The sequence below is a fragment of the Lontra canadensis genome, unplaced genomic scaffold (genome assembly GCF_010015895.1).
Source record: "Lontra canadensis isolate GAN:19392208 unplaced genomic scaffold, GSC_riverotter_1.0 scaffold9, whole genome shotgun sequence".
Taxonomy (NCBI): domain Eukaryota; kingdom Metazoa; phylum Chordata; class Mammalia; order Carnivora; family Mustelidae; genus Lontra; species Lontra canadensis.
In genome coordinates this window covers 1,872,275-1,894,626 of record NW_022631003.1, presented here as the reverse complement: position 1 = coordinate 1,894,626, position 22,352 = coordinate 1,872,275, and the positions used below count along the sequence as shown (strand labels likewise).

Genomic DNA, 22,352 nt, shown 5'->3' with positions numbered 1-22,352 from the left:
CTGCTTTTTTATTATTAATTACTACTGTGCCTCTAATTAGCTGATCTGACTCTATAGCACACATTGCATGCAGAAGTCATTGTACAGACTTTGCTACTGCATTTTTGATTCGGTGATTCATGTGGGAGATTCAATTTTTAACTGCAAGCTGTGTTGCCAAAAATAAATTTTGAATTTACAAGTCAGAGAAATATCTTTTCCCTGCATGTCACTTGGAAATTCTAAAAAAGGAAGCTTTTTCTAGTCTCTAAAAACTGCTGCCTAAAAGGAGAAAAACAGTGTAAAGATTCAATTATCTCTTGACCTGAAGTTTGTGTACAAAATGGATTTTACTGTATCAAATAAATATAGCTCTATAGTAATGTAAATCCATGTTTCAGACAACAGAAAAGACAAAATTGATATGTATTTAATCACTAAGGAATTTTTAAAGAACTCTTAACAGGAAGTTGGAAAGATAAGCTGGTTTAATTCACAAAACAATGTAGCATTTAAATATATCACAGAAAATTCTAATTATTTGCATATCTATATATTTAATAAAATATTATCATCCAATACCCAATTAGTAGCTAGCTTGTTTAAAAAGTGGAGAGCGAGGGGTGCCTGGGTGGCTCCGTTGGCTAAGCGCCTGCTTTTGACTCAGGTGGGGAGCCTCCTCTCTCACTCTCTGTAGCTCCCTCTGCTTGTGCTCGCTCTCTCTCTCTCTCTCTCTGTTAAATAAATAAAATCTTAAAAAAAAAAAGTGGAGAGCTAAGTGCTATAAGATTATCCACATTTTCTAATAATGTGAACTATACTTAGCTTTAATCCAGATCCTTACTCTTATAGGTCACATTCAATTTAAGGAGCAAATAAGACAAAACTTCAAACAAAAGTAAATTTTAAATAGATTTATTTCTTGACAAAGAATAATGTCAAAAATATATTCTAAAGCCATTAATGAAATATATTTACACAATTCATTTTAGATATATTAGGCTGTCCTCACATGTAAAGAAAATGCACTCAGTTTTTAATTATATTGTCCATTTTTCCTATTTCCCTTAATTAATTCAACAAATATGCATTGTTTATACAATACATACATACTGTGTTAGCAACACTATAGGGATGGCCAAGAAGAATCACTTTTTTATTCTCCTACTAAAAAAAGCTGCAATCTAGTAGACCTTGTGTGTCCATCACCCAAGAGTACATTATCAGTCAGGAAAATAAAAGCAGAGGCTGGAGTTTTGAGTATAAGTGATACCTTTTTAAAGTACATGATTTTCACATATTACTTATTGGAAAGAAAGAGCAAAAGATTGATTATTTGGGGGCAGTTATAGTGTAGCTGCATTTTTTATGCTAGTGTTATCACTGATAATTGATTCTATTTTGTTCATTTTGGAAGCTGCTCAGTGGAAGAAGCACAAGTTTTGAAGCTGGGCTAATTCTGTGTCTTCCCGATGTTGTGGGGTTGGAAGGAGGGGGCTGCTGGGGAAGGCAGTGCATATGCCTTTGACAAGTCACTTTACCTCACTTGAGAAAAATGGAGATAATGACAAGTACCTTCTGGATAGGAGCAATGTAAGAGATTAGAGAAATTAAATGTAATACACCCATAATGTTTTCACGGTTGATCCTTAAGAAATTCCTAGCAGCAAACGAGGGCTTTGTGGCCTGTGACCTGAACCTTTTTGGAAATATTCTATTTGGCCTTGACAGTGTCCTTAACACACACACACACACACACACACACACACACACACACACTACACATGATATATCCAGAAAAGCAGACAGAGTATAGGTTCCTTGTCCAGGTCTCATTAACTCTACCACTTCCTATGTTGCATGTTTCCTGCCCAGTAAGTCATATATTTATACTGCTGGCCTGACTCTTGAAACATTTGTTTGCGACCACCCTTGAGAAGTGAATGATGAAGGATATTCTTTCCTCATGAATATCTTCCAAAATATAACTACATAAAAATTTTAGAGCTGATAAGACTCATTGTATTTTAAAAGAATTCCATGTGAAAGCCGAACACCTTACCAACTAGAAATGTTCCTCATAAAAGAGCACCGGCATCATATGATTGATATTTTCCATCTGACTTAGTTCTTTGTTACCTACATCCAAAGACTATTAGAACTAAGGGGTTATTTTTACATAAACAATAAGAAAGGGGAGCTGGAGATACGGGGCTCTACCAGTGACACTGGATTAGATAAACATGAAGAGAGAAGGTAGGAGAGGAGTGCTAGAGGGAAGGAAAACAGCTAAATCTCTGGGACCAAGACAAAGAAGAAACCAGAAAGAGCAAGAGCTCAAGAAATAGCCTTGATACTTTACTAACCAGAAATCTTAGTGTTTCCAGACAGGGATATAGAAGAGTGGCAAACCTTCAGCTATTTTATAAATTCTCTAACTTTGACTTGTGGGAAGGAGTAAAAATGAGAGACGTATCTTTGGATGATCAACTCATACAAAGGTATAGAGAGCACAGTATCATCATTTGTGTGGCAGTAGAGCAGTTCTGCCACTTCATAGATCACCTATCTTTTTCTAAGACAGTAGACATTGTTTTAGTACACAGTCTAATCTCATCTGTGCCATTTGATATTTATATCAAATGCCTGTTAATATCCATTCTCTCAACAAAGAGTTTTTGAATGCCTATTACATACCCAGTAGTTGTGTACGTGATTAAAATAGAGCAGCAAACAAAACAAAACAAAAAATCCCAGCCCTTATGAATCTTTATGCACAGTGAAAAGGGAGGTATATGACAAACAAGTAAATCAGTAAAGTACATATTATGTCAGATGGCAGTAAGGGCTGTGAGATGAAACAAAGAAAATGAAAGAAGAGGGCGAGTGTATATGTGCAAATAACAATGTTAGGGAACACTTCACTGAGAAGAAAACATTTGAGCAAAGGAAGAAGGAAAAGAAAATGCAACAGTATAGATATGGCTACTTTAAGAGGCCATCTTGACTGAACAGAATGGGCTAAAATGACAAAGTAGGAGATAATTTCAAAGAGGTCAGGAAGGTGGTAGTGGAGATCATACATGGCTTGTAAGCCACTGCAAGGACTTTGGTTTTGTTGTAAGTAGGGTACATGGTCACTGAAGCAGGAAATTAACTTGCGCTGACTTACAGTATAATAGGTCACTCAGGCTGCCATGTTGAGTAGACTGCAGTGGGTCAAAAGCAGAAGGAGGACCAGTCACGAGAATATTGTAATAATCCAGTGAGAGATGATGGTTGTGTGGAGTAAGGAAGAGCCATGAAGACTGTGAGAAGAGGTCACATTACTGATATATGTTGAAGCTGGAAATAATGGTTTTATGGTTGAATCAAATGCAGTGTGAGTGAAACAGAGGTACCAAGGACAGCTCCAAGGCTTTTGATCCAGATAACGATAATGGCCTTAGGGACACCTGGGAAGTGTAAGACTACAAGAAAGTCTGGTTTCTTTGGGGTGGGAGGATAACAGGAAAATAGTCTTGAATATGTTAATTTTCCAGGCATCAGGCAATCAGGACATAGGATATGCTGGAGATATAAATTGAGAGTCATAAGGCAGTGGGTGGTTTTTGGAGCCGTAAGACTGTATGAACTTAGCAGGGGAGTGAAGGTAGATTGAGAAGAGAAGGCACTGCAAGTCTAGGGAGAAGGAGAACCAATGAAGGAGCCTGAGATGAGGGTAGAAAGTAAAGATCGATGGAAATCAGAAGAGTAGAGGGTGCTTTTAGTCAAGTGAAGAATTACTACAGGGAGTGATAATTAGATCCAGTGCAGGGTTCAACAATGTGGAAGTTAGCAATGACTTTGTTAAGAAGTTTTGATGAGATGTTAGAGGCAAAGAATGTAAAATGTGCTCAAGAGGGAATTGGAAGAGGTTCCAATTGACAAGGTTCCTCAGACAAGAACTGAATACATGCAGTAGAGTCAAATCCAATAACAACTAGTTAATTATATACAAAAAAATATTTTACAAGATAAAAAATATGTAATTTAAAAGAATATGTAAAAAATGAAAAAGGTGAGAAGTCACCAAATAAAATTTCCACAAATACAGATAATTTTCTTTTTAATCGAATAAAGTGAAAAGTGAAAGATTCTAAATATTTCACCTCAGCTGGTAAGGTGATTAGGCAATGTTACAAATAAAACATCTCCTTGTACCTTTTTGCAGTAATTTTCAAGTACTCTATTAAACAGATGAAGTGATGTTATATCTTGGAAGGATCAAAGATTTAGAGAAAGAAAGGTCCCCACATTCACACAGATACATTCACACTCACAGACACAACACCAAAATAAAGGGGGGAAAATTTAAAGTAGTGATTTTGAGTATTCCCATATGCTAAGAGTGTAGCAATTCATTATTCATACCCATGTCTAAAATTATTTAAAATCAGCAGCTTAAAAATGCAAAAATTCATTACAAACTGTAGAAGTTTGTAATGAAAAAGTAACCCTGTCTGCGACTTGATACCAAATTTTCTTTTCATACATATTTAAAGGTTGATGAAGTAAACTATTTTTGCTTTCGTGGACACCTTTTGAAACTAAGATAATGCATCCCAAATTATAGTCTCCTGAGAAGATGTAAAGATTATATGCCATTAGAGGAGATTTGGAGAAAGCTTCTTAGAAGCAGCATTCAGAAGGCAAAGGCTGAAAGTGTTATGAATCACTTACCTCCCTAATGTCCCTTTGATATTTAGTGTTCATTTCTTCTGTTTTAATGAGATCCTTTCTTGCTGTCTCTGCTTCCTGTTCCACCTCCCCCACTCGGGAAGAAAGGGCTGCTAAACGTTCTTTCATTTGAGCCATTTCATAGTTTTGCTTTTCAAGCAATTCTTGTAGTTCGACTATTTGACTAGTTTCATCAGTTGAGTCTATAGAGCCATTGGATAAACGCTGCAGGAAATGAAAAAGAAATGGCACTTAGGATATTCTACATCTTTAATTTAAAATTCATGAACTTAAAGAAATGAAACTGATAGAGCTTTCACACTGAGAAACAAGAACTCTAACTAGTTCTGAAGGAAAACTAAGTTTCTAGGAAAACTCTTAATTGACATTAAATATAAAGGTAGATCCATAATTTTCAAATAGGTTAGCAGATGCATTTGAACTGGAAGCTGTATATATACAATATGCATAATATATATTAATTTATATTCTATTATTATATTAATAAATATTAACATCATATAATATACACTTATATTAATTGTATTATATTAATTTATATTATACACTGACATATAATATACACATATATACATACATATCGCATTATATATATTAACTTAGCACAAAACACTGGTGTATCCTAAACATTTAATAAATGGCAATTATTTTACCAGTTATATTCAAAATTTATTATAAACAATATTATACTTACAAAAACAGTATATTATTACTAAGTAATAAGAAAAAAACAGAAATTGCAATATTTTTATTCAAGATCCTGTGTGCATTTGCAAGTTTTATTTTCAATGACACTCAGAAAAAGAACTTACACACATTTTCTTTTTAAAGAAGGTTATTTCCAGTGTGAATCTGACCTAGCTGGAATAAAAGTATAATGTAAAACAGCCTTGATTTCTGTATTGCTAAGAATATAAAAGTCCTGAGTGCACACAACCCACAGGAAGGAGGCTTAAAAGGATTAAATACTTTGAGAATGATTTCTCCCCTTGCTGCCTAGAAACAGGGTGACCCATGTCTTCAGAAGCACGTCCTACAGCCCGGCTGCATTGGAGAAGCTTTGTGGTGAAGATAATGCAACAACTGTGGAGAAATAGCACTAAAAGAAAAAGGGCACAACTAAGTCAAAATAAGAAAATGCTGATGCGCTTTGCTTTAATCTAAATGCAAATAACAAATACCAAATTAAAAAAAGATAAACATAAAAAAAAATAAGATGAGCGAAAGCAAAGAAAGTAGTTACTTTTGCTGGAGTGCTTGTTTGGAAAACATGAATCTGATTTAACACAACAGATACAAGGAACAAATTGAAAATTATATAAATTTTGTGTTTTCTTTTTTCAATGAACTGAAGTATAGTTGACAAGCAATGTTACATTAGTTTTAGGCGTACAACATAATGATTCAACAGCTCTACATGTTATGCTGTGTTCTAAATTTTGTGTTTTCTTATGCACTATTCACTCCTGAGAATCAGTGGCTAAACCCAGAAACCCATAACTAACTGAACTGAGCTGTGCAGGAATACACAAAATGAACACATGCAGGTTCCTCAAACATCTAACATTACCTCAGTGCACCACATGCTTTGAGTCAAACCACGCCCCACTGTGTTATAATTTTCTGTCTTATTTCAGATACCCTTCCTTCCACCACTTCACATAATGCACGAACCTTAAAACACATCCAACACCCAATTTTCAGGTCTTTTTCCAAGTAAAAAGTCATATTTATAGTATTTATGCAATTCTATTCTACCTATAAAACTGTTCCATTTTTATTAGTCTTCTACCTCTTTGTTTTATGTCATTGATAAAGTTGTGACTCAAATCCCTGTTCTTCCACAAGGCCGGTGTTTTTTATTGTGCAATTTTGCCTAGCTCGTAACTTGTCAGAATGCAAATGACATACTAGAGCAAAACTGACTAACTGCAAGAGAAAAGAGGGAGAACAGAAAACACCATAAAAACAGTGAGAAAGAGAAAAGAGAGAGAAAGGGAATGCAGACAAATGGCAAGCAGTGTTTAAAAAGTTCAATAACCAACACATGGAGAAACAGCCTGGAAAATTTAAATTAAAATAGCAGAAAAGATGGAGTGAGTCTTAAGATGGTATCTAAAGATGCCTGATTGACAGACCTAACACCTTGAAGATATTGCTGAACTCTTATATTGCAAACACTGAACATCTAATAATCTAGTAAAACAAGTAAGAGGTGTTGCAAACACGTAGAAATGTCAGAGATGCTGCTGAGATCCAAATAGTCCCTCAGCGTCTCTATTCCCCCCACTGCTGAGATGGCTGCTTGCTGGGGATCAGAAGTAAGAATTCTTTCCAAAGTTATACCTGGCCCTGCGGCATGCAATGCCACATACAAAGTAGAGGAACTGTGAAGCTAAAGAAAAACCAACTAAAGAAAAACCAATAATTTTTATGGGCATAAAATCCAAAAGTATTGATAGTGACCTTTACACACGACACAACTATCTGTACATTGAACTGAGAAAAGCAAGTTTACAATCATTAGGCAGAGATTAAGAACTGGTTTAGGGAAGAAGGCTAGAGCCAGGGGTGCCTGGGTGGCTCAGCTGGTTGACCATCTGCCTTTGGCTCAGGTCATGATCCTGGGGTCCTGGGATTAAGCCCCACATTGGGCTCCTGCAGGAAAGGAGCTTCTCCCTCTGCCGCTTTCTCTCTCTCTCTCTCAAATAAATATATAAGATCTTAAAAAAAAAAAAAAGAAAAGAAAAGAAAAGAAGGCCAGAGCCAATTGCCAGTCAGTTATAGCCAAATTTGGTATTATTGAGGTACAATATGACAGGGTTTGTTTGTTTTTTTCACAATAGAAAATACCTTTGAAGTCTGTATACTACTCTCAAGTAACAAGGCAAACTTAAGCTTTACTAGAACTTCTACCTCCTTGCATGAACGACTTTCATGCATGAATGACTTTCTCTAGTCAACAACAGAAATAGAAAAACAATAGAAAGTACAAAAATCACTAGAAAACAAATTTTTGCTTTTAGAAAATATTTTATATAACTGAATACACTTAGGATTCTAGAGCCCTAAAGAACTTGAGAGAAAGTGAGACTCAGGTAATCACACAGACAGGATTTGAATCAAAAGGCAAGACTTTGAATTTCCAGTTCAGTTCATCAAACCTTTACCATACTGCCTTCACTTGGAACATGTAAATCAACAGGATACACTTATACATGCTGTATGATATAGACAAGTACCAGGAATGGGGTGTGTGTGTGTGTGTGTGTGTGTGGACTGAATATACTATATATGCACACACAGATTCAACAAATATTTGTCAGTCAACTGATTCATGTTAATCTTCTAATTAGAAAAATGATTATTCCAATTCTGTGCACCTGAGGTCCATTAAAATCTTGTTTAAAAAATTGCATATTTTTAATGGGCTCAAGGTAAGAAAAATTTAATTAAATATAAACAGTAATCAGGCAACTAAAATAAAACACATAAAATGTTAACCTTTTTAGTTCCTTTAACAACAGATGTATATACTACAACAAAATCTGGGACTACCCATGGGAAAGTTCTTGAAACCTCAGTTTTTTCCTAAGTGTTTCTAAATCGCTTATGCTTTAAAAAATGTGTAATATTTCATCTATGCAAACCTCTTTAAATGCATTTTATGGTGAGCTTAATATATATTTTCATAATTTCAGAGTAAAAGGTCATATAAAAACTATGATTTATATCTTAGAGAAATAATATAACTTTTGTTCCAAATAATTGTTATGTAGACTTATCTTTAAAATAAATTGTGGGATTTGAACTGAAATGACAAATTATTGAATTAAAAGAAAACTCTGTGGTTATTTTAAATAGCTTTATTGAGATATAATTTGTATCCAAAAAATTCATCCATTTAAAGTATAAATGTCAACAGTGTTTGCTATAACTAAGGAGTTGTACCAACCACATTATCTAACTTGGAGAACATTTTCATCACCCCAAATAGAAAGCCCTTACCCATTAGCAATCAGTTGCAACTGATCCCCACTTCTAGCCTTAGATGCCACTTAACTACTTTCTGCCAGTATAAACCTGCCTATTTGGTACCTTTCACATAATTTGAATCAGAATAGATAGCCTTTTGTTCACTGAACATAATGTTTCTGAGATCCATTCATGCTATAGCAAATTACCAGTTTTTTTATTGCTGCATAGGATTCCACCATGTGGATATACTACCTGTTATTTATATATTCATATGGTAATAGACATTTAGCCTGTTTTTACCTTTTGGCTACTGAAAATAATGCTGTTATGAACATCTGGGTACAAGTCTTTGCGTGGATATATGTTTTGTATTATCTGGGTGAATTCCTAGGAGTAAAATAGCTGGATCATATGGTAATTCTATGTTAACATTTTGAAGTACTATTTCCCAAACTTACTGCACCACTGTACATTCCCACTAGCAATGATGTAACTTCAAATTTCTCATATTCTCACCAAAACTCATTATTGCCTTTTTAAGTTTTAAAAAAAATTTTAATTAAATTCAATTAGCCAACATATACTATATTAGTTTCAGATGTAATGTCAGTAACTCATCAGTTGCATATAACACCCAGTGCTCACCACATCACATGACCTCCTTAATTACACTACTCTAGTGTGTATGTAGTGGTATCTCCTTGTCATTTTGATTTGCACTTCCTAATGGCTAATGATGAGGAGCATCTTTTCATGTGCCTATTGGCCTTTATATATCTTCTTTGGAGAAATGTCCATTCAAATTCTTTACTCATTTGCCAATTGAGTTGTCTTTTTATTGATGAGTTATAAGAGTTTTATATAAATATTTTGGATACAAGTCCTTTGTGAGTTACATGACTTGTAAATAGTTGGGTTTTGCCTACGTATTTATGATATGGGGCAGAGAGAAGATACAATTTTTGATACTCTGAATTTTATCATTGTTTTCTTTTAATGATTTATTTATTTATTTGAGAGAGAGCGAGAGAGAAAGAAACAAGCAGGGGGAAGAAGTGGGGGGGGGGAGAAGGCAGACAAAACAAAAGTAAAAGTCAAGGTCTTATGATGATCTCAAAAACCCATATCAGGGACACCTGGGTGGCTCCATCAGTTAAGTGTCTGTCTTTGCCTCAGGTCACGATCCTGGGGTCCTGGGATCAAGTATACCATCAGGCTCCTTGCTCAGTGGGGAGCCTGCTTCTCCCTCTGCCTGCTGCTCCCCCTGCTTGCACTTGCTCTCTCTCTGACAAATAAATAAAATCTTAAAAAAACTCCTATCATTGCAAGAACCCACATTATCTGCGCATCTATGACCACGCCCATCTTTTGCTATAGTCTATTCCATTCTAGCTACACTGGTCCCCTTGAAAATCCTAAACCCACTTGTGTCTCCCAACCTGTGATTTTTCTGTTTCATCTACCAGATAAACATGCGGCATGCTCTTTTTTCGGTCCTGGCTCAATGTTTTATTTGCCTAATCAATTCCCCTAGTATAAACTTACCCCAACTACTGAATGTCACATCTTATACTAAACATTACCTTGTGACATATCTGAATTGGACCCATTTCCATGACCTCTTTGTGTGTCAAGGAACGCCTGTGCATCTAATCCTTTTTGACAACTCCTGAACGCTTAGAAGATGCAGTGGGCCAAGATACATGGGCTCCTACTTCTGGTGACTGGCACTGGCATGATCTTTAACATCCTCTTTACCAATACTCATCTGGAATTTGTAGTTGGATTTTCTTGTTCAATACATGATGTCTGGGTCATCTACTCCCACTTGAATTACTGTAACAATCCTCTAACTGGTCTCTTTGTTTCTAACCTTGTCCTCTTACTTTCCTTTTTAAAAGAGCCAGAATGAACCATGGTAATCTTGTTACATAGTAATCATGTTACACCAAGTCATTCCTCTGCTCAAAACACTCCAATCCTTTTCCATCCTACCCAGTACAAAAACAAAAATATAACAAGCAATAACCACAGCTCCCCACTTTCTACTCCCTTGCCCTCCCCTCCAAGTCCTGCCTCCCCTCCAAGCCCTGCCCTCCCTGATCTCTCTCCTACTATTCTCCCACTTGTTCTCTTGCTTTAGCCACATGGGCAACCTAACTGCTCCTCTAATAAGTCAATCACTCTCCCACATTGAAGCCTTGGCTTCAGTTTTTTTTTTTTTTACTGACTGAAATTCTTCACTAGTATTCCACATGGCTCACAACCTCAACTGTTTCAATGGAGCCAACCCTGGCCACTCTATTTAAAAGGGCAAACTACTCCTACCTCCATATCTTCCCAAGACTCCTGATTTTTTTGTATTTCTCTACTTTTTCTTTTCTTCAATATCATTTTATGACATACTAGATGATTTACTTAGGTAAATTTATTGTTTATTATCTGCTAACCTCCTCCAAATTGCTAGGTCATAAGCTTCAGCAGGGAAAGAGCCTTTATGCTTTCATTTTGTGTATCACAAATACCTTGAATGATGCCTGACACATGATGGCTTTGAGATAGACGTTTGTTAACTGAATAAATGTTTTGATTACTTGTGTCTCTAGTGACTTAGAGCATCTTCCACAAAAACAGATTTGTTAAATGAATGCATGAATGAATGAGTGAATGAATGAAAGTTTCCATTAATGAGTAAGATGAGTTTTAGGAAAAACAGGATTCAAAAAGAAATAAAATATGGAGACAATATTTTCAGCCATCATTGCACAACGCTCATGAAAAAAATGTTTTCATAAAATGTAAATATAAAATAGAACTGAGTCCTTTTTGCCCTATTCTAAAGCATAATATAGATGAATTATCTTTATGGTAGAACACTCTGATGTAAACTAAGGAAACCATTATTATAAATGCACATTAAGATTTAAAAAGTGGTAGAAATACACATTCTACAATAAGACCAAATGAAGTTTATGAAGTCCCAGAAGCCCTACCATATCACAGTCCTACCGCTTCTAAAGATAATCTTGAGATAAAGCCAGAAATTTAAACATGTTCTTCCATTTTCTACCAAATAAATTCTGGAAATATGGGCCTCTCTTTGTATTTGATAATCCTCAATAAAATGAACTCACCATTAATATTCTCCATCCTATTGAAGCTCTAGTATTTATTTAAAAAATACTGTAATGTGTCTTTTAAAAATAGTAGTCTAGTTAAATTTCTAATGTGCCCATTTTCACTCTGCATTTTATGGTACTTTAATGGTTATTGCTGATTTTGAGCATATTTTAGTGGTTACACATTGCCTTTCTACTCCACGAAAGAACAGCTGTTTAAGAAACATATCAATGAGTAATTTTCATGTTTCTTTAAAGTGGTAAGATAATGCTTGTTGGATGTACAGAACAGAGGGCACTTAAAGTGCTATATTAGTATGAATTAATAATTAAGTTCCACTTGGACAGCTATTTCTTGACAAGGTATTCCAGAGGATTTAGGAGCTATGTTAATTATAAGATTTTAGAGGTAGATGGACACTGCCTATGCAGAATGAATACTTGGTTGACCTCCCCCTGCCCTAAGAAGCTATTATATTTGACAGCTGATAATCTCCCTCAGATTCATTGAGATATATCTGATATATAATATTGTGTAAGCATAAGATACACAACGTGATAATTTGATACATGTGTATACTGTGATCACCACAATAAGGTAGTTAACACGCATCCATTACCTCACATAATTACCATTTCTTTTTTAAGAAAAAGATTTTTGGACATTTAAGATCTCTTAGCAAATTTCAAATATACAACGCAGTATTCTTAACTGTAGCCACTATGGCAGCTGATAACTTACTTTATTACGAACATAATTCCACACTCGATTTGTACATTTTGACATATGCTTTCCCACATTTTTCACATCTAAAACATAAATGCTAGATTCTCTTGTGAGGAATTTCAAGATCTTTTTCTCTTATGCATTTTACTTCTCATGGCTTATTAATCTCTCTAGAGAAAATAATAAAGTAGGACTTTATCTTACCATTAATAAAATCCAGATGTTAAAAGCACAGATACACTTAAAACTCATCAGCATTTAAGAGGTCACACCAAGCCTTCTATTCCATTTTTTAAAATAGTTCTTTGAATATTATGTTAGAGATAAATTATTTTTATATATTTTCAAAGATTTTATTTATTCATTTGACAGAGAGAGAGAGAGAGCACAAGCAGGGGAGCACCAGGCAGAGGGAGAAGCAGGCTCCCCACCGAGCCAGGAGCCTGATGTGGGCTCAATCCCAGGACCCTGGGACCATGACCTGAGTTGAAGTCAGACACTTAACAAACTGAGCCACCCAGGTGCCCCCGGTTAGAGATAAATTATTGATTGGTCAAAAAAGTTACACAAGATTTGCAATCATAACGTAAATAATCTAGCTTTAATAATTCTGTGGAGGATTGGACAGAATCTATAAAATGGCAAAATTTTATAAAACATTTCATTCTGTGAGAAGAGAATGTAGTGTTATTGAAATATAGAACCAAAAATAAAGAAATAAATCAGACAGGGAAAACTTTCCTAAGCACAAAAATAATAAGAAAAAAAAAGAACTAGAGCTGATAGTTCATTGGAAATTTCCTATGTGAGTCAGCAACGTTAGGGTGAAAAAGGTAACAGAATAAAGACCTAATCAATCAGGAACTCCACAAACCAATAGTGAAGTCTCTTTGTGAACTCTATGAGTAAATCTTAGAACAAGCACTGATTCAGGGAGGGACTCTGGAAGACTTCAGCCAATCTGAGGCCCTAGCAAATATTATTTCCTTTCATTTTAAGAGATCATTATACTCCTCATCTTACTTCAAACTCTCAAATTTGGATTTGCCTCCAGATCCTCAGATAAGACTGTATCTTCCATCAGAATAATGACAACTAATAATAATAGCTATCATTTATTGGGTACTTACTTACCCAAGACATATAGCTGGTAAGATTTCTGGCTCCAAGCATGGGTTTGTAATAATTACTCCACTTCACTAACATTTAAGTTCTGACTATGTACTAGGCACTATTCCAAGTACATGATGTGCATAAACTTTTAATCCGTATAACAAACTATTGTAACAGAAAAGGAAATTGAAGCAAGGAACATAGGTATTTTGCTTAAGGTCACACTACTAGAAAGTAATAAGGTTCAAACAGGAACCCAAGTAGTTCAGCGTCCCATTCCATTCTTTCTTTTGTTCATTGTCTCTCTCTTTCTCCCTCTCTGATTACTTTTGTTCATTCACTGTTTCATTTATCAATTTATTAAATCTCTGCTTGTATTTCATTTACCCATTCACTTCAGCACTAAAACTCTACTATCTGTTTAGCCTGTCATATGCCAGATACTAGATTGGGTGCTCAGAATATAAAGATGCCTACCTGAAAGTAACAAAATATAGGAAAAAAGAGTAACCCAAATCAAGCCACCAACCCATTAATAAAATTCATAAGGACCAAAAAGTATTTAAACGCTGAGGAGTCCAAAGGCTTCAAGGCTATGATTTTGGACATTTGGGTCTGCCTAGATTGTCTGTATTAATTTCCATATTGCATTTTAGCTATCACAAATCAGATCTGACTTCATATTTCAATCTTATCCTACAAATAAGCATATTTTGTCTTTGTTCTGAAATTCTCCAGCATGGAATTCACAGCTATTATTTCTAATTCCACACTGACTCTTTAAATCTGTTTAATCATATACAAATCACCTATTTACAAACCTTGCAAATCTAGAACCTAGAACAAAGCAGACATAACAATATCTGTACTCTGTATCAGTTATTCTCAACTATGACTACACATTTTAATCCTTAGGAGAATTGAATAAAAATATAAAGTGGATTCCACACACAATGTGATAAACATAGAACTCCTAGAAGAAAAAATAGGCTGTAATTTCCTTGATACTGGCTGTAGAAATATTTTTTGAGATAATGCCACCTCAGACAAGAGAGACTAAAGCAAAATTAAACTATGAAGACTACATCAAACTAAAAGGTTTTTGTATAGTGAAGGAAACCATAAACAAACCGAAAGGCAATCTACTGGATGTGAGAAGATTATTTGCAAAATACATAAAGAACTTATATAACTCAACACTAAAAACACAATCCAATTAAAAAATGGGCAGAGAACCTATGTTTTTCCAAAGAATACATACAGATGGTCACCAGACACATGGAACGATACCCAACATCACTAATCATTATAGAAGTGCAACTCAAAACCACAATGAGATATCATTTTACATCTGTCAGAATGGCTAAAATAAAACACACACACACAAAGAAATAACAAGTGTTGGTGAGAATGTGAAAAAGAAGGAACCCTCATGCACTATTGGTGGGAATGTGAAATGGTGCAGCCACTGTGGAAAATAGTATAGAAGTTTCTCAAAAAATCAAAAATAGACTTACCATACGATCCACTAATTCTACTACTGGGTATTTACTTAAAAAGAGAGAGAGAGAGAGAAGAAAAGAAAACACTAATCCAAAAAGATATATATACCCTTTGTTTATTGCAGCATTATTTACCACAGCAAAATAGATGACTGAATAAAGATGATGTGGTATAAGGGTACCCGGGTGCCCGGGTGGCTCAGTCAGTTAAGCATCCAACTCTTGATTTCCACTCGGGTAATGATCTCAAGGTTGTTGAGATCAAGCCCTGTGCCAGGCTCCACGCTGAGCATGAAGCCAGCTTAGGATTCTCTCTCTCTCTCCCTATCCCTCTGACCCTTTCTATCCCTTCATCTTACCCAGTCTCCACACTCTCTCTAAAGGAAAAAAAAAAAGATGTGATACACACACATACACACACAATGGGATGAAAAAAGAAGACTGGTATGTGTATTTACACACACACACACACACACACACACACACACATACACTCACACATAGAGTCAGGCATAAAAAAAGAAAGAGATCTTGCCATTAGCAAAACATGGATGAACCTACCGCATATAAGACTAAGTGAAATAAGTCAGGCAGAGAAAGACAAATACCATGTGATTTCATTCATATGTGGAATTTAAGAAACAAATAAACAAAGAAACAATTAAGTACAGAAAACAAATTGGTGCTTGCCAGAGGGGAGGTGGGTGGCTGAGAAGAGTGAAATAGATAAAGGAGATCAAGAGTACACTTATCTTGATGAGCAGTGAGTAATGTATAAAATTGTTAAGTCATTATATTATACATCTGAAACTAATGTAACGCTATATGTTAATTAGACTTCACTAAAAATGGTTCTCACTCTAAACCATATCTAGGAGTGGGGTCCAGGTATATAATAGTTTTTAAGTCTCCCTATGTAATTATATGTTTAGTTGAGGTTAAAAACCACAGATCAATATTATCCAGGTACTTTATTAATTACTGTATACAATCTAGTCATCAAACCTGAAAAATTGTCAGGCATAATGAGGAAAAGAATTTAAAGTAATAAAATAATCAAATGTGAAGTGATTATAATAAAAGATATAATAGATCCAAGAAATTAGTATTCTTTATCCTAGTATCAACTAATTATTTTAAAATATATTTGATATTTCAATTGGAAAAGCAACTATTTCTTATTTTTGAAAGATGGAAAGAAATAAATCTCTGTAATAGAGTTTGCCAAATATTGCCTTATTTGGAAATCCTTCTAGACCAGATGATTTCTTATAGTTACTTCCCCATTAATGACTTTATTATTCAACACTGAGATTTGCAAAGTCATTATGACACAGTAAATACTTAGAAATATTATTTAATTAAAATATCTAGCTGATGAGCCTTCACTTGTCAGTTCTTTAGTTCAATGTGATTGCGTTTTATTAATAAGTATAAAATATATTTCTTATTTTCTGAGACATTCTAAACCATGTTTAATTTCCACCAAATTTAAAAGCAAGAATATTTTAATCTGAGGACTATCTGTTACTCTGAAGTTCTAATATCCTCATAATCTTTAACTAGGATACAATTCATTCACTATATCTGGTATATTTGGCTTGACTGAAATATACTTCATTTTGTAGTGTCTTGAATCTAGATGAAACATGAGGAATTTCTATTCAATATTCCCATGATTGATATTAATAACACTCAGAAATATAAGAAGTAGCTATTTCCCATATTATGATATGATTCATCTATAAAATTCCTAAATGATCTGGAGCACCTGGGTGGCTCGTGGGTTAAAGCCTCTGCCTTCGGCTCAGGTCATGATCCCAGGATCCTGGGATGGAGCCCCACATGGGGCTCTCTGCTGGGTGGGGAGTCTGCTTCTTCCTCTCTCTCTGCCTGCCTCTCTGCCTACTTGTGATCTCTGTCAAATAAAAAATTAAATCTTTAGAAAAATTCCTAAATGATCTAAATAGTTGTAAGATATAACTAGCTATGTGTATAGAGGCGATTTTTTGTTTTTCATTTTGCTTATGACCGAAAATCTTGAATTCCTTCTTTGTTTAGCTATAGAATAAAGAAATAACATTGAAGAAGATCTTTTTTCTTTCAGGAAAAATCACTCAGCACTCCTTTTAGATATGTAAATATAAGGCAAATAGGTACCGCTGCCCTAGAAGAAGAATATTTAATGAAACCTTGACAGTCTCTTCCAGTGTCTCTTGATGTAAGAGAGGATAACAGGAGGGTAATTTGCATAATTACCAGGAAATCTCAGGAGAGAAAGGAAAAACAAGACTGCTTTCCTTTTAATTCTGAAGATCAGTGTTATTCCCAATTATCCTATTAACTAAGACAACTGACTGGATCAGAAAGATTTCCAAGAACTCATGAGAAGAACCTACCATGTGGGAAGCATGATATGCACTGGGACCTGAGTCCAACGCCCAATATCAGTTATGTTTCTAGCTCAGCGTGTAGCTGAGTGTGGAAGACCTTCCTGGCCCAGTCATCTTGATAAATTTGGGAACCTAGGTATGAAACTAAGCCTCAAAGTGGTGTCACTTGAAGAAGGAGAAATCCTCCCTGAAGAAGCAGTCTGCCATGTGATGTCACTATTGCTAGTGGAACTCCAGACCAGGTCAACAACTGGGATGGAATGATTTCATTTACCCCGTATGTCAGTGGGCTATTGCAATGGTATATGGATAGCATTTGATTTTGAGGGGCCACCTATTTTTAAAAGTGATATTTTGGAAACTCGAAAGAGACAATGACAATTTAAAAAAAATCATTGCTCACCGGTTACCTTATGACATTTTCTATTTCTCTTTTCACAAAATGTTAAAAACAAACAAACAAAAAAACCCAAAACAAAACAAACTGGTGCTCTTGACCTGATTAAGTTTTGGGGGGGTTTGGATAATTCAGGCAGAGCAAGAATGGTCCTAAGAGAGGGCTACTAGACTATATAAAATCAAGTATGCCATTTTGACCCATGCTACTCTATAGTGTATTGAGGTCTTAAACATTGTATTGAATATTGAAGTCTTGGGCAATACATAAGAAGTAAGAAATAAAATCATGTTGAAATGGACTGGGAGGTACACTGGAGAAGCAGAGAGAGTGGCCAGGAAATAATTACAATAGTCCAGGTAGGAGATGGTTGATAATGGTTGTGTAGTGATTAAATGCAGATGGTAACAAGTGATCAGATCCTAGATATATTTTGAAGGTAGGACAAATCTAATTTCTTTCCAATTTGATGTGGGGTGTGAAACATAGGGAGGACTTGAGGATGACTTGATATTCTTCACCTTGAGCAACTGGAAAGGCAAAACTTCCATCATCTGAGATGGGGAAGATGCAGACAATTTGGGGTGGGGGGTTGGGGATACAAGAAGTAAGCTTTGAACATTTTAAGTGCGCAATATCTTTTAGATGTACAAGTGGAGATGTTCAATAGGCTGTTGGATAAATATGCTTGGTTGTAGAGTCTGAAGTAGAAGTAAAGGTCTGTAAATAATTAGCTTATGGATACTAGTTAAGACTACGAGACTGACGGCAATCATTGAGAGAAGAAACTGGGACTGAGACCTGGGTCACTCCAACATTAAGAAGTCAGGAAGAAGGGGCACCTGGGTGCTTCAGTCAGTTAACCATCTGCCTTTGGCCCAGGTCATGATCCCAGGGTCCTGGGATTGAGTCCTGCTGAGCAGGAAGCCTTGCTTCTTCCTTACCCTTTTTCTGCTGCTCCTCCTGCTTGTGCTCCCCTGTCAAATAAATAAATAAAATCTTAAAAGAAGAAAGAAGAAGAAGAAGTAGTAGTAGTAGTAGTAGTCATGAAGAAGAATGTGGTCCAAGAAAGGAAGGAGACTGAGACAGAGCCACTGGTAAAATAAGAGAAAAACAGTGTGGTTTCCTATAATGTCAGTAAATAAAAAAGGTGGGGGGATCAAGGAGGAAAGAGTGATCTACTAAAACATCAACGACAACAAAGGTTGACAATTGGCCACTGTATTTACCAATATAAAATTAGTGATGATGGCAATAGGAGTGGTTTCTGTGAAATGGTGGGACAAAGACCTTATTAGAATAGATCTATAAAAACTGCAAAGAAAGCACCTGGGGAAAATGAGTAGACAACCCCTTTGAAGACCTCTGTGGCAAAGGGAAGCCAAAAGAGCAACAGCTGTTGGAGGAAGTAAGGTCAGAAGAGAATTTTTTTTTTTCTTTTAGTTGGAAGAATTTTGGGATTCTTTGGGATATCCCAATGGGATAAAGAAAAAAAATGAGATAAAGAAAAAAAAATGATGACAAGGAGAGCACAGTAAGAATTGCTGGGGGATAACTGCTAGAGGCATCAACACAGGAGACCACAAAGTTGTCTTTGTATAAGGTTTAGTTTTGAATTTTTTAAAGATTCATGCTCAGTCTAATAAGCCCTTTCATCCCCTTAGACACACGGACAAATATAAGACTTTGCTTAAAGTGCATACTCTTATGTTTTGAAATCCATGAAATCAGGTAGTTGATATGCTGCCTTTCTTCAGCCATGTTCACTTTTAATATTTGTATCCTTATACCATTTGCATCAGCTCCTCCTGTTCACAAGCTGTAGGACTTTGAGCCAGTAATCTTTGTTCTACAAACCTCACAGGGTTACTGCAGGGATCAAATAAAACAACTGTGTAAAAGCACTTTTAGAAAGCTGTAAAAGGCTTCATGCCAGTTATTTATCTTGTTCATTTTGGTGTGTAGCCTTTGTTAATAAGATTTCCACAGAGGCTTGAAGAAGGGTTTGCCTATCTTTAAAAGGCCAGAGCCACCATTAAGGAATATTCTTCAGAATACTCATCCTGGCATATTCAATTTCCCTGCAGATAAAGGGGATTTCTGGTCATACAAGTTTAGGAAAAGCTGAATACTGCTCCTCTTGGAACCTGACAATATTAAAAAAAAATCTAATGAATACTACAGTTAAGATGCTAGTTCAGAAAATATAGCACAAAATTTCCTAATATCCCTGTCCTAGGAATTCTCTTTCTGGGGGAGTGGATTCTGTAAAACACACATTAAATTCCTAGCAAACTTGTGCTTCCTGAGATACGATAAGATGGATAAACTCTACAAAAGTGAAAAATAAAAGTAGGTCAACCACAGAGCATCTGAATAATAGACTTAAAATTTTTCCTGGATTGACTCAGCAGATCAGACAAAACAACAGACAAAGAAGAAAAAGTACTTGTACTTCTCTACAACACTTTAAGGAAGCAAATCCTTGGTATAAAATAAACACTCATATTATGCCAATAGGATGGAGATAAATGAACACACTTTCTGTCAAATTCTGTGAATCGTTCTTTTAAAGTCTGAAGATAACCTGCTTCAGCAACTGTGTGCTTTTTTCTTCTGCCCTCATATCTGGGCTGATAATATGATACTGAATTTACTCTCAAAGATAGACAAGTCAATTCCCCTTTCTCTTCCCATCTAGTAAGGTCACAGTTAAAGCATAAAAACCCAGGCACTGCATTCAGAGAGATGTATTTTGAGTTTAATGAACTCCCCACACAACATTAGAAGATTTCTATTTCTCATTTTTGCTATCGCATATAGAAGATGCCTGACTTTTGGTCCAAAGCTTTTTCTTCAACTGAGCTCCTATAAAACTGACCTGGCACAACTTCATGTACATATGAATGAACCATGGAACATCCTAAATTTGGCTCTTCTGGGCCCTTTTGTAGCCAGTCATAGACCTCTAAGCCATTCCAGCCATATGTATCACAGGCTATACTTGGACCTCTCTTTCCTGAGAGGTGCGCTAAACCCAAGATGGCAAATTCATAAATCCCATCACTTTGCTTGGTTTCATTGCTTGAAAATTTAAATAAAGAATAAAAGAGAAGTATACACAGTTGCTATGAGGAATTAGATTACAATATATAGGATCAATGCACAGAGAAAATATTCTATTAGGGCTAATCAGATGTAAACAAATACAAATGATGATTATCTTTGATACAGAGAAGAAACTGGGGCTTAATCAATAATATATAAAATAAGCCACAGTTAACAAAGACTAAATTTCTGGAAGAACAGTTGCTGGCAGTAGTTGACATGTAGTGAGGAAGGCATACAAAAATAGCCAAAATGCAGTGAATACACTGAAGACATCGCCGTGGATAACTACTTTTAACTAGAACTTAGCAGAGGACTCTGAAAGAAAGGCATTTGTGCCAAATAATGTTTATTAGTATTTGTACTTTTTAAAAAAATATAGTTTTTATTTGTTTGAGAGAGAAAGAGAGAGTGAGAGAGAGCATGAGAAGGGAGAAGGTCAGAGGGAGAAGCAGACTTCCCATGGAGCTGGGAGCCCGATGTGGGACTCAATCCTGGGACTCCGGGATCATGACCTGAGCTGAAGGCAGTTGCTTAACCAACTGAGCCACCCAGGCGCTGTATTAGTATTTTTGAATAGAAATATAGTATATTCATAAGCCAAACACTTAAATGTGCAGCTATCAGCTTTGTGTGAGATTATGCAGTATCTTCATATTATGGTATTTCATAATAGACCGTAACAGCATGATGAAATAAAATCCTTTTGTCATCACTGAGGATCATATTGCTCATATATTAATTTTTCCTAAGTGCCTATTTTTGTCATTAGTGGCTCATCTAAAATACAGCATTGTAGTGCTAAAAACCCACAAAACCCTTAATTTTGGTAAAGGCCCATGCCATATTTCATTTCTTATAACACTTCAGCTCAATGTCCTTCATGATCAAAGTTCTATGAAGCAAACTCTATATACTTAGTTCCTAGATTTTCTGATCTGAGGATTATTCTTGCCACTGATTTTTCATTTTGTTTTATGAATTTTTTGGCCATAATTTTTCTGCTTATCAGAACAAAGGAACTAAAAGAATGTGAATAAAAATCCATATCTGATTTTGTATTTATTCAGCTTTTACATTTACATATTATCGTTGCTTAAGTTGTTATGTTACATTTTAACTTCATAACAGTCATGAATTAATGTCAGATTCTAAGAGAAGAGAATAATAAGAACAACAATTCTGAAAAGTGAACAAGCAGCTTGGTTCATTCAGAGCACCTAGGTTCAAAGTGAGGATAACAAGCAAAGGAAACTTGAGGGGAGCAGAGAGCCACCACCCTAGAAAGGGCCTCAC

General features: G+C 35.5%; 1 protein-coding gene across 20 annotated transcripts in view; it reads right to left on the bottom strand.

The window, feature by feature from the left end:
• The window catches only part of PPFIA2 (PTPRF interacting protein alpha 2), a 483,812-nt gene that overhangs the window by 116,213 nt on the left and 345,247 nt on the right, over nt 1-22,352 (bottom strand). For all 20 annotated transcript variants that reach the window (XM_032854666.1, XM_032854670.1, XM_032854668.1 and 17 more), the window contains one exon: nt 4,702-4,923. In XM_032854666.1, coding sequence (XP_032710557.1) covers nt 4,702-4,923 — 222 coding nt within the window. The remainder of the gene's footprint in view (nt 1-4,701; nt 4,924-22,352) is intronic.